The sequence below is a fragment of the Rhamphochromis longiceps genome, linkage group LG8 (assembly GCF_057381845.1).
Source record: "Rhamphochromis longiceps isolate RC_006_pf linkage group LG8, R_longiceps_female_GT1.1, whole genome shotgun sequence".
Classification (NCBI taxonomy): domain Eukaryota; kingdom Metazoa; phylum Chordata; class Actinopteri; order Cichliformes; family Cichlidae; genus Rhamphochromis; species Rhamphochromis longiceps.
Genome location: NC_140564.1, coordinates 9,933,250 through 9,945,273, shown reverse-complemented (window position 1 = coordinate 9,945,273; position 12,024 = coordinate 9,933,250). Strand labels below are relative to the sequence as shown.

At 40.5% G+C, this 12,024-nt stretch overlaps 1 protein-coding gene across 5 annotated transcripts in view; it reads left to right on the top strand.

Moving 5' to 3' along the window:
* LOC146663075 (uncharacterized) overlaps positions 1-12,024 on the top strand; it is a 45,959-nt gene that overhangs the window by 6,443 nt on the left and 27,492 nt on the right. For all 5 annotated transcript variants that reach the window (XM_085415683.1, XM_085415682.1, XM_085415685.1 and 2 more), the window contains exons 3-18: positions 988-1,177; positions 1,272-1,630; positions 2,095-2,214; positions 2,294-2,491; positions 2,634-2,774; positions 3,307-3,567; positions 5,303-5,483; positions 5,589-5,755; positions 5,906-6,046; positions 6,131-6,309; positions 6,843-7,015; positions 8,748-8,972; positions 9,065-9,174; positions 9,698-9,913; positions 11,517-11,643; positions 11,759-11,978. In XM_085415683.1, the coding sequence (XP_085271809.1) occupies positions 988-1,177; positions 1,272-1,630; positions 2,095-2,214; positions 2,294-2,491; positions 2,634-2,774; positions 3,307-3,567; positions 5,303-5,483; positions 5,589-5,755; positions 5,906-6,046; positions 6,131-6,309; positions 6,843-7,015; positions 8,748-8,972; positions 9,065-9,174; positions 9,698-9,913; positions 11,517-11,643; positions 11,759-11,978 (3,008 nt within the window). The remainder of the gene's footprint in view (positions 1-987; positions 1,178-1,271; positions 1,631-2,094; positions 2,215-2,293; positions 2,492-2,633; positions 2,775-3,306; positions 3,568-5,302; positions 5,484-5,588; positions 5,756-5,905; positions 6,047-6,130; positions 6,310-6,842; positions 7,016-8,747; positions 8,973-9,064; positions 9,175-9,697; positions 9,914-11,516; positions 11,644-11,758; positions 11,979-12,024) is intronic.

Here is a 12,024-nt window from a genome sequence, read left to right as displayed (position 1 = left end):
AGATAGTAAAGAATGCTTTTTTTCAAATGTGTTTACTGGTTAGCCTAAACAGTAAACTAGAATGCAGTCAGCAGCTGAGCATCTACCATCTCTTATAGATAGTTCTCAGTCCTGTGTCTGTTAGCTCGCGAAGATGAAAATATAAAAAGAGGCCTAAATTGTTCCCTGACATGCTTAGGTTGGGGGGTAATATTCCTGGTGGGGTTATTTTAATTTACAGAGTAATGAGTTTTCATTGCAGGAGGATAAATGAATTAAAAAGTCCACTTAGCGTAAACATGTCTCACACTACCTGTGTATACGGTACATTTTTTTTAGTACATAAATTTTGACAAGGTTGTCCCAGATTGACCATGCAGAGTTTTGCATTTGTATTTGCAGCATTCGATTTCATTTGGATTTTGACAACATTTTCCATTCCTCATACCTCTGACTACACGTAATATTACTCAGTATTACTCAGTATTACTTATATAGTGAAGAAAACAGTCGACAGAAAACAGACATAGAGGAGTTCAGCAATCAGCATTTTTACTGCTTTAAGTACATTATCCAGTTCCATAAACCCATTAATGTAGTTATATTTGATAGTGGGAACACACCCATGCTTGTAAATTAAATAGAAGGATGCAGTTAGAGACAGCTCGTTTTCCCTCTCACTACTTAATTTGGTTGAAGCCATCTGTAAGTAGTTTTCTCACCTAAGAATGTGAAAACTTAAAGCGTGCTTTGCTCACTTCAATGTATTGTGAGATTGTCTTACATTAAAACAGTTGAAATATGCAAAAAACTGCCAGACACAGAGAGATTTGTGGAAGTTCTTAATAGAGTTCTTCATTTATGCATTACAAGCTTGTATCTTAATGAACTCATCTTCTACCAATGTACTCTTAAAACTGAACTTTGGCTTCTGCAGTACACTGTGTTATAGCAGGTATTTGCCTATGGAAACCAGTTGGTGTGTAAAAGTTTATTGATGTGTTTCAGGTGATGGGGACGTACCAGCTAACTGCTCCATCAATGGAACAGCTTCAAACCTGCTATTCTCAGAAGTTTGGTGAAAAGTTTCCTCTTGCCCAGTACATGTCACTGTACGACAACTGGGAAGCCAAGAAGCTCCCCACTCAGTCTCAGCCAACAACTCATCCCAAGACTGGGGTGTGGCAGACCGCTGCAGGTAGCCAAACATCAAAACATTCCATTTCAAGCATAAAAGGCAAAGATTCTCAATAGTCCATATTAATTAAATAGTTTGTATTATCCTCCCACAGCAACACAGAGTCCTAAACCTGAAAAAGAACAGGAACAGGCCAGTGGGCTTAGCTTCCTGTCTGCCTCTGATTTTCCAGTGCTGGGGGCAGATCGGAGTTTGACCAAAGAGCAGAAGACCAAAGTGAGGGATGCCAGCCCGAGAGAAGGCAGCGGTCCTGTCTTTAATAAAGGTTATCATGCACAGCTCAGGGAGCTCCTTGGAGAAAATATGCGAGCTGTGGAGGCCATGGAAGCAGACCAGGAGGACTTCAATGGGAGGTGGAGAAACAGGGACATGGATCAGGATACGATCAACACTCTGATGGAGAGTGTCATACGAGAAATCGCTGGGGATGGAGAGCTGGTCACCACAAAGAAGGTGAGGACGAACTATACTTATTTTTTCTACTGTGTAGCTGTGCATAATATGCTATTTGATCATTTTCCTAATCATTTAGTCTGTTATGCAACATTAAATTATTCTCACAGACTACACTGCTTGCCTCACTGTTTCTAACCCAGGTTACCATCAATATATTTGGGCTTCTACACACATATTTATTTACGCCAGTTTTCTCGCTTGCAGTTTTCTTCCGTCTTGTTTTTCCTTTAGTTTATCACCAGTTGTTTTTCAGCTGCATCTTTGTTTCTCATCTGCTGTCAAGTTTCCAAGAGGATATTTGATTTGGCCCTTCCCATTTATCTGGGCTTGGCACCATCACTACGGGTGTGCTAGGCTTGTGCTTCCCACAATGAGTCATGTTTCACTCTGTTACATTTGGACTAACTCGCTGCGTTTGATTTTGTTGTTGTCCTCTCACTGCCTTTCATTCCTGCTTCCAGGTGATATCCCGGGTATGCAGGCTGGTGCCTTCTTTGGACCCAAGAGGGGTAGAGCACTTGCCTCTTAAAGCTCTAAAAGATCTTCAGTACCTCATTAGAGAGATCAACATGTTCATAGAGGTTGGCACGCATTAGTTTTGACCTGTTTTCTCACTGTCAGGTTGCCAAACTGAATTTTATTTTGTCCTCTTTCTCCCAGACCACCTCAGCAGTGACATCCATCTGTACCCTGTATGAGCTGGGCCAGTCATTAGCTGGCCTCAAGGACAAGAAGCGCTACGAAGAGCTAAACCTCGGCCCCCTTTGCAAGCTCCCCTTCATTCACCGCATATTCAAGATTGACAGCAACACGAAAGATGACGATATCCACCAGATCGAGACTGTAGACATCTTAAAGGTGCATTCACAGGGCTTCAGTTTTGTTTTGCACTTGAGCTTTAATGTTTATAAGAGCTTATTTTGTTGTTGTTGTTGTTAAATTATGTTTTACAGTTACAGTATATGTCATAAATATATGTCGTTTCCATTCTTTTGTTTAGCAACTTCGTGTTTTTAGGAGGAAGCAGACGAAGGTAAAAGTGGACCTGGCTGAGTTTATGAAGCATCTGGCTGACCACTATAACTGTGACTCTCCATACGAGCTGGGCATCAGGATAACTGGTCTTGGCCTGCCCATATCGGTAAGAAGCACAATGTTCTGCTACATTCCAGGACGGTTTACTGATGAGTTATGATCAGCAGAGGTTTGGGACATATTTGCTGGGATATATTATGGTTACACAAGCTGCATGTGCATCCACAGCCACACCCCGCACAGCCTGGGTATCCTCCCAGATGAACCTTCTTGGCAAACATACAGGGAGGCTTGGGATCGAGTTAAAGTGCCAGCATGAATTATTGTTTTATTCTGCTTCCGGCTGTGGTCTCAGCTAGAGCCTATGTCCGCTTGGGACCACACTGATTATTTCTTTTGCTGAAGGTAGTTTCAAGTAACTGATAAATTTAATGAATAATGCTGTGATTTCTTCTCTGTGAACCCCACTGTCCATGCGTTGTTAAGTATTAACTATGACAAACAGTGAGATGTGTGGAAATCTCATTGGGTGAACTTATAACAAAAAAAACGACTTCACTTTTATTTTGGGTAAAGATTAACCTGCTATACTTTGCCATTATTCTCATATTAAACACAAACACATTTGTCTACTCTAGACAATCTCGAAGGTAGGCCGTAACGAGCACACCATCTTGGAGCGTGCCAGGGAGGTGATTCAGAAAGAGCTGGAGGAGGAGATATACGAACGGCTGAGGAAACTCAAAAAGAGCATCTTGGAGCCGCTGAAAGGAGCAGCTTCCTTCTCCTCTGCGGGCAGCTCGGATCTCTCGAAGAAGTATGCCTCAATGACAGCGGCCGAGGTCGTGCTGGCGGTCTTTACAAATGCAGGGGAGGTGTTCAGCCCCAGGATGGCCAAGGTGGGTGTCACACACTGACAGATGTCTTGTGTTACTGAATCTGGACTGGGTCATTTGCCAGTAAGAGGGTCACAGAATGACGCTAAAGCATCCATCAAAGTTTGAGTGAGAGCGTGTGTTAGTTGGTTACAACTTTAATAGCTAGACTAAAGCATTTAGGTGTGAATGAGTTATAGCAGGGCTGTAACTTGAGTTATGTGACTGACGGCACATAACTAGTAAGATGTGGTTTATATGTTTATTTTTATATGTTACCTGTGAATCCAACTGGCTGAGGTGAATGCTCACTTTGTTTTCTTCATATAGTCAGGATAATATTATGTGATGAGAAAAACTCCTGTTCAACAAGCTCAAACATGAAGAAAAGTAAGCGGCCAACACTGTTTTGTATTAAGAACAAATAGAAATGAAAGCTGTCTCTAGTATGTCTATACGATACATCCCAGCTCGGTCCATACATACAAGAGACTGGAAGATAAAACTAAAAGCAAGGCACAGGGAGCAAATATCTATCAAAATCAAACAGGAAGTGAGCAGTGATAACTGAACAGGGAAACACAGATGCACAAATGAACAATACAGGGGAAGTGACACACGAGGAAGAAAAAACAATCACTAAGAGTAGAACTAAACCCAAGTACAACCAGGAACTAGAAACTAAATACATGAAGAAGACCTGCAGCAGGCTGGTGACCTGTCCGGGATGTGCCCTGCTTCTGACCCGGGGCCCTTTGCTGTGTGTCTTTTCCCCATTTCTCTGTCTTTCTTAACTGCTCTACCGTTGAATAAATGCCCAAAAAAAGTTACACCAACAAAACAAAAGTCCATAAACTCAAAAACATAACATGACATATGAAGGTGCACTTTGCTGCCTGCTGAGAGCACCTATTCCCCTCTCTTTCTATTAGTGATCTATTATTTTGTTATTTTAAGAATGTAGTTTCTATATAATTTACAGATTTGGATTATTCATATAAGATAGAAGTATAGTAATTAGTAATGCTGTTTGATTATAAATTAAGATGGCATCTAAAGTACTTAAAATACTAGTAGATGTTTTGTTTTTTCTGCAGACCAGTAAGATAATACATGAGGCCTGTAAAAGACTGGCCTACTGGCCTGCAGTGCTGTCTATATATAGTAATTATGCGCTGTTGCCGGTTTTCATCAGAGAAACCAACCTACTGTGGATCATTTTACAGGAATTATCAGTGACACATACTCCATGGAAAAGGTGGTTTTCACCTCTTGTATATGAAAAAACGAATGGAAAAAACACAGAGTTGTGGGATTGTTACTCAAAGTAAACACACACCAATTCTTACATTGAGCATCAGTGCCCAAACTATGCCTGTGTTTCTATTATATTTGCTGTAAACCAAGCGAGACCTCACATTCTGCCCCAGAACAGACAAGTGAAAAACAAAAACAAAGACAAGACTGTGCTGGAAATGTGTTAGTCCAAATTGGCAGGTAATAGCAAAGCAGGTTTCAGATTTCACACCGTCCACATTTATCAGAAAAACTAGACTTTTGGAAAAGATTTTCTAGTTTGTTTGTTTTTTTCAGAGTCAGTTCTTAGATATAATAAACAGCATCCACACACAGTAATGGCACACACGAGATTGAAGTCTGTGTTTGCTCTGAGCAGAGAGAGAAGCAACAGAGAAGCTAGGTGTGCCTGTTTTATTTCTGCGCTCCTGTGACACAATGCTCTATTTGTTTTCTGATCCAGCACGTCCAGAACTTCCTGCTGCAGGTGTCAGGTAATCGGCTGGAAACAGCTCTGTTTCAGCTGGCCATCTGTGGGGGATCCCTGGCTGTTCCACACGACCTAGTGCCCAAAGACAAGACCTCCAAACCCACGGAAAAAACTAAACCAGAGGACAAATCCACCAAATCTCTCCCAAGCGAAGGTTTCTAACGCAAGATGTTACACATATATTAGCTTATCCTATCCTAAACATGAATCTGTTATATTTTTAAATGGCAAATGCACATTTCTACTCTCTATTTCTCAGCTAAAGTGAAGCAGTATCTAAGGGACAAACTGGCTGCTCAGAACTCAGCTATCACTTTGGCACACATTGCTTCCTTGGAGAAAAAACTGTCTGAACACTTCCACGTGAAAGACTTCCTGTCTTTAGAGAAAGGCAGCTTCCTGGAGTTTTTGGTGAACAACATTCAGGTAGTTCTCTCATTTTTGATTTACTTTAACTCTGCAAATCACAGGTATGGGACCAAATTAACAAAGCAAAAGAATTTGCGGTCATAATAAGGAGATAACAAGTTGCACCAAATCATCCAAATTCAGTGTCTCTCATCTGGTTGTGTACAGCTGCTGCAGGACACAGTGGGGTCCACCTTGATTCTGGGCAGCAGCATGGAGCGAGCCGGCAGTGGCTTCAGACCCTCCAAACAAGATGTTTTTGAGTTCATCAAACAGTGCGGCGACGTAGCCTCCACTGATCCAGATGAAGTGAGTCATAAAAACAGACACAGATACAGCAACCTTTTTTCACAGTAGATGTTCTAAAACTACACTGCAACTGTGTTTCCTCAGCTCTCCTACATTGAGTCAGCACTGAGGTCTCACTATGGGGTCCGGGACAGTCGTGACTTGGGGCATGGTCCTCTGCACAGACTGGCTGACCTGGTCCAACGCCAAAAAGCACTGGGTGGAGGAGGACTGAGCCCAGTCTGCTATGAATCAGCCCTGTTTGCTAAACAAGGCAAATCAAGGTTAGAAGCCTATCACCAGACAGACAGAAATGCACCTCAGTATATGGGAAGGATTTGTAATGTTATGCTTTTCCTTATGTTTATTGTATATCTGTAAGAGTGGTGGAGGCAAAAACTCAGGCTTTGTTTGTTTTTTTACTTCTGGCACGGTGTGTCAGTGAGAGGCTCCACCCACCTGCTGTTCAAACCTTCTGTTTGTGAGGAGAAGCTAATTAGAAGAGGTTAGCTAAAAGGGACAGCAGCCTTAAATGGAGACATGGTGAAATGGCTTGATTCAGACACACTGTACCAAGGCTTAGTATTAAGATAAATAAGGATTGCTATGAACTCTGAATCAAACAAAGCCGCTCTGCCTGGACATGTAGAGTCCAACAATAAATATGTAGAGCTGGAAGTGAGCATGCTAGGTCCCCTTTAAAATGAGAAAACCTTATGGGAGGATGAATAACTTAAAGATAAACTCCCCATCATTTGACAGGTCCAGTTTTCATGTCAGTTGCCTTTATTCTTCTGTCTTTCACATCCATGAACAGTGCTGAAGGTGGATTTGAGTCAGTGGGTCGGCTTGGTGAAATGTCCAAGGATCAGGCCCTGGCCAGCTTGCTCTCCTGCCCTCTGCTGGAGGATTTAAGTGAGTGGAGCCAGTGGGAGCTGATCTTTAAACCCCTTCACGGCTCCCTCAAGGAATTCATTGAAAAAAATGCAGGTAGGCACGAGGCATATTGCTTTGAACATGACCATTTTTAGACTTTTTAAACTGAACAAAATGTGATGTATGGAGTGGCTGTAGCTCAGGAGATATAGCAGGTCATACTTGCTGAGCTACAGCATACCGTATTCCTGAGTCAGCTAACTCAGGCATGTTGTAGAAAGCACTTTGAGTGCTTAAATGTAACTTAACCATATACAAGGTGTCCCATTTCCCATAAACCAGTGATCGGTGTAAAATGAGTTGATAAAACGGTACGTCGTTCAGTGATACGGTATATGTGTAGACTGAATCCAGAATGAATCCTTGGTAATATAGAGTGCATTATTTTTACCTTCTGCCATTCAGTTCAGCTAATTATGTACAAACAAAGCCTTGTTTCGATTTAAAGACATAAATAAAAAATGTTTGTTTCTGCTGTCAAAAAGTGCCAAACGTGTGTAGAAATCATGTTTGATTATCACATTAAGTCCACAAGAGGGCAGTCGATACAAGGTGAGACGTAACTAACCGTACCAGTGCACTCATTTCAACATAAACATGACTACACACTGTAAAATAAAAAGATGATTAGATTAAGTTACATACTTTAAAATAAATGTGGAAGACACAGAGTGAGCACTGCTGTGACTGCAACAACAAGTGTAGCTGAAAACTGCAGCAGTGCCACACACAGCTGCTCCCACTTTTACGGCTGTGCTGCAGTTGGGTCCTGCACTTTGAGCTCCTGCAAGCTCTTACTAAGATAAATATAACCTTATTTGTTGAAGGCCTTAGTTTGCATATTCTAAGTTTTAACATTAAAGGACAGGATGACCACCACTGTGTCTCACATTGCACAGAGAAACATTTATCCTTTCACCTTTTGGTTTGGTTTTTCCACTTTAGCTTTTGAAGATGTTTAATTGTAGTTTAGTCAGTTGTTAATTTTTATTAGACATTTGTAGTGTTATTATATGGAGAATAAATGCCAGAGATCAGTATGGATATTAGAATAAAAAAAAGAGAACATTATGGAAGCAATTGACTCACATTCATTCAGACATCCAAAGTCTCAATAAGCACGTCCGTTACAGCCTCATCAGAAGAGCTGTGATAAAGTATTTACCAAATTAACAAGGACTTTGCAAAACCATTACTGTTAGTTACTTTGCTACTTTGTTTTATTTTAGTTAATAAAAATGCTTTTCTAGTTTTGGTTCGCAGTTATTTTTAGTTAACTAAATCACATTTCTTACGACATATAGAATCTAGTGTCTCTTTTATTGTTTAGTGTTGGAACAGTTAAAAAAGCCAGCAACCTCGAAAGCAAATTTTAGATAACTGAGTACTAATTTGATTACATCATCTTTTCATGATGTTTTCATTTCAGAATTTGAATGAAAATGGGATGAGTTGAATTTAAAAAAAACAGAAGCTGAATAAAAACAACAGAAGTTGAAAAACACAGAAGAGAAATATTTCAGAATTCTGAATTCTGAGAAAAAAATAATTCAGAATTTGAATTAAAAACAACAGAAGTTGATTGCGGAAAAGAAAAAGAAGACGTGCCCATTTGTATTTTTCCTAGTTGCCGTAATCCTCTTCCATACCGAGACACATAAGCTGTCTGCATCATTTGGGTATTCAGGCTTTGATAATTAAATTTGATGTGTCCTCTTGAGCAATTAGCAGTAATACAAAGGCATCAACAACTAATGGGTGATTTCATGTTTTACTTACTGCACAGGTAATACAGGCCTAGCAGCATTAGAGGTCACCCCCGGTGTGCTGTTTAGGGTCACCACAGACACAGGAGACAAGCACTTCTCTAGTGCCACTACGGCCCTCGATCCTGTGGGCATAGCTGGCCACCTTGTGTCCATGGTGGTAGCTGACGGAATAGTTAATGCTCCCATAGCCCTCCTGAGCAACCACATGCAAAGCTCTCTGGCAGCAGCTGTGGCTAAAGAAGGTAGGTATTTAACAGGATAGATGATGGAAAATCATTTTGCTCCATAGAAAAGAGTAAAGCACAACTGGACTAACAGAATTTGTGTCATTTAGATTTGTCCATGGCTGAGGAGGATGTGTCATGTTACGACAAAGTTGCCAAGTTCCTCCTGGAGTGTCTCACACGAATCCCCACCAGAACCTGTCAGGCTCTTCTGCTGCAGGTCAGGAGTGGATGCTGAAAAATGCATCTCATGTCTTCTGCAGAAGGCTAGAAATTCAACATCTGATATGTTATATATTTATATCCAACTGAAATCTAGTTGATGTTTTGATTAGTTTGTGCTCTTTGGCACAACATAAACCCTTGATCATATTTAGTGTTATTGGACATCGATGCTGGCACTATGTGTTGATGATTCCAGTAAACAGCTTTCAACCAACAAAAAGGGAACATGTGACAACATTTCAGTGTGTCCTGGAACACATGAGTGGGCAGCTTTAGCCTCTGAATTTAGTTTGTTCAGCTAAATCGCTGAAGAGGAGGCTGTTATTCAGTTGTCATGCCAACCACAGACTTAGATGGCTTGTTGGACATCTCAGAGCTAAAGCTCTCTCAAGTTGTCTGCAACATCTTGTCTCTTTTTGCTTTGCAACAATTTGTACAATACAATGTACATAACAAATATGTGTAATCAAACATCACGGTCATGTGCATTTAAAATTCTGGCATTTATGTTCTTCCAGGTGTTTTTGGAGCCCTTCTCCCGTGTCCTGGGCCAGGCCAAATCTAAACGGGTCCTGATGACCGTGGCTCAGTCGGAGCCGAGGTACATGAACTGTCTGCATCGTTTGGGCATCCTTCTAGGCATCCCAGACTGGATCAAAGACTACGAGAAAAAGCTGAACCCACCTCAAAGCCAGAGCTGTAACACATACTCAGCACCTGTGGACCAAGCCAAGGTCAGAACACAAGCGAGGGAATCTATAAATGTAGCTTATACATTACACTGGAATTGAAGAGTCCTTTTTGTCAGTGACATATATCAGCACAACATCAATCCACAAAGTTATGGACTATGTATTTAGAGTATACTGGAATCTCACTGCTGCTCAAATAACATAAAAAATGGCATGCGGTATATGATAGCTGAGTTGTAAAGTAAGCAGTAATAGTAAGAGAAAAACACAAAAAAGGGGAAAAAAGCAACATATAAGAACTGGTTCTAGTGGAAAGTCTGCTTTTTTTTAAGGGTATAATGCCAAAGACCTGCTGCCACGACAAAGCAGCAATGTTTAAACATTTTTATTGCGCAAAAGGAACTCTTGAGGTTCAGAATTGAGACTTATTATCACTAGATATAGGAGATATCTATATTTTCTTCTGCATCAGAGACTTCTTAAAGGGCAGATGTAAACTGCTGGATAGCTAACGTTTGAATAGAATGTATATAAAATAGGTCCCGTGAGCCAAAAACCTGGATTTCTAGACATTTTTTCTCCACTCTTGACTCTTGTATGATTTCTAGGACAGAGTCACGTCAAGAAAAAAAAATTAGTTAATCATTTTCAAAATGAATTTGAAATTCCAGATTAAACACTAAAATGTATTTAGAGAAAAAGGTTGAAATGTGGAGATTACTGCATCTACATATAACCCTCTACAAAATGCACTGTTAAACAAACTGATCAGCCAACTTGTACATACATCGTCTTGGTTGCACATCCATAACTATCATAACTGCATCTGTCCATTACCAGGCTGTTCATTTTGTACAAATCCACTCTCCTACATTCGTGTGTTTTTCTGTTTTTCTGCATCCTTATTCTCATCACACAATATGTTTACGTTCTGAAGAGAAATCATTTCCTTCCTTGTTACTGAAAACGATTCTGAAGTTTGATTTTACTCCCAGGGCAGCTGTGGCAGTTTGTATTGAGACAACAACTGTAATCTCCACATTTCTACTTTTTTTTTTTTTTCGAAATACAATTTCGACCTTATTCTCAAAAAGGTCGATAATAATTTTTTTTCTTAACACGGCCCAAATACTTGTTCGTAGATTTCAGTGATATTCCTGATGCAAGTCATTTTAGGCACGCAACTCTGGCTGTTTGCACGTGAGCAGCCTCCTGGTGGTTTTATTAAAATTCTGCAGAGGGTAATTAGAAAATGTACAATTAAAGGGAAATCAGCTTGTTTCAGACAGTGGATTAACTGGACGGCTACACAAAGGCCCACTATTAAATTACTAAGGTTTATTTTGAACTTTGAATCATGCAGTATAAAAATGTGGAGCTCCTCACAGATCCATTTTGCTGTGAGGAAACAGCGCTAACCAATGAGGTGCCATTAAGTCACATTGATTAGATTGATTGGTCAGTGACAGCACAGTAAATTTATTAATTAATTATTTGAATTGTGTGGAAAGTACAAAGCAGTAAAAATACAGAAATGTGAAGAAATGCTCAACAATGTTGTCTACTAGTTGTAATGTTGCACACTGTTGCTCAGCAGCATATTTCTGTTATTAACTTATTCTTCTTACCTTTCTTATGTCTTCAGTCTAATTTGACAGATTCTGAGTGCAGCAGTCTGTCAGCTCTCAACATGAGTGAAGATGACTTTCTTGAGGATAACATCATGGACAACAGCTTTGAATCCTCCCAGCTGTACCACAGCCCACACCAAGGTGATTGAAAGTGGCTCTCCACTGCAGGATTTTGAACTTTATTACTGTTTTCATACTGTGACAAATTATAATCTGCTTCCATTTTTGACATCTTTTACCAAATGTGTTCTTTAAGTCAACGATGAGCAAGACATAGAGGCTGAGGAGGAGGAAGAGGATGAAGAGCAGCTGTATGAGTTGGCCTCGGTGCCTAACGGAGAGATATCAGACGTCAGCAGCGACGCTGAAGGAGGCCAGGGCGAGGAACAGCTCAAAATGTCTGACGGAGATGAAAAAGAGGGTGACAGCTGTGAGTCCGAGGACACAATCCAGAGAGCCATCATTGAAGACATCAGGTTTGTCACCTTTATCCATAACTGCTCTGTCCGTTTAAGTGTCATG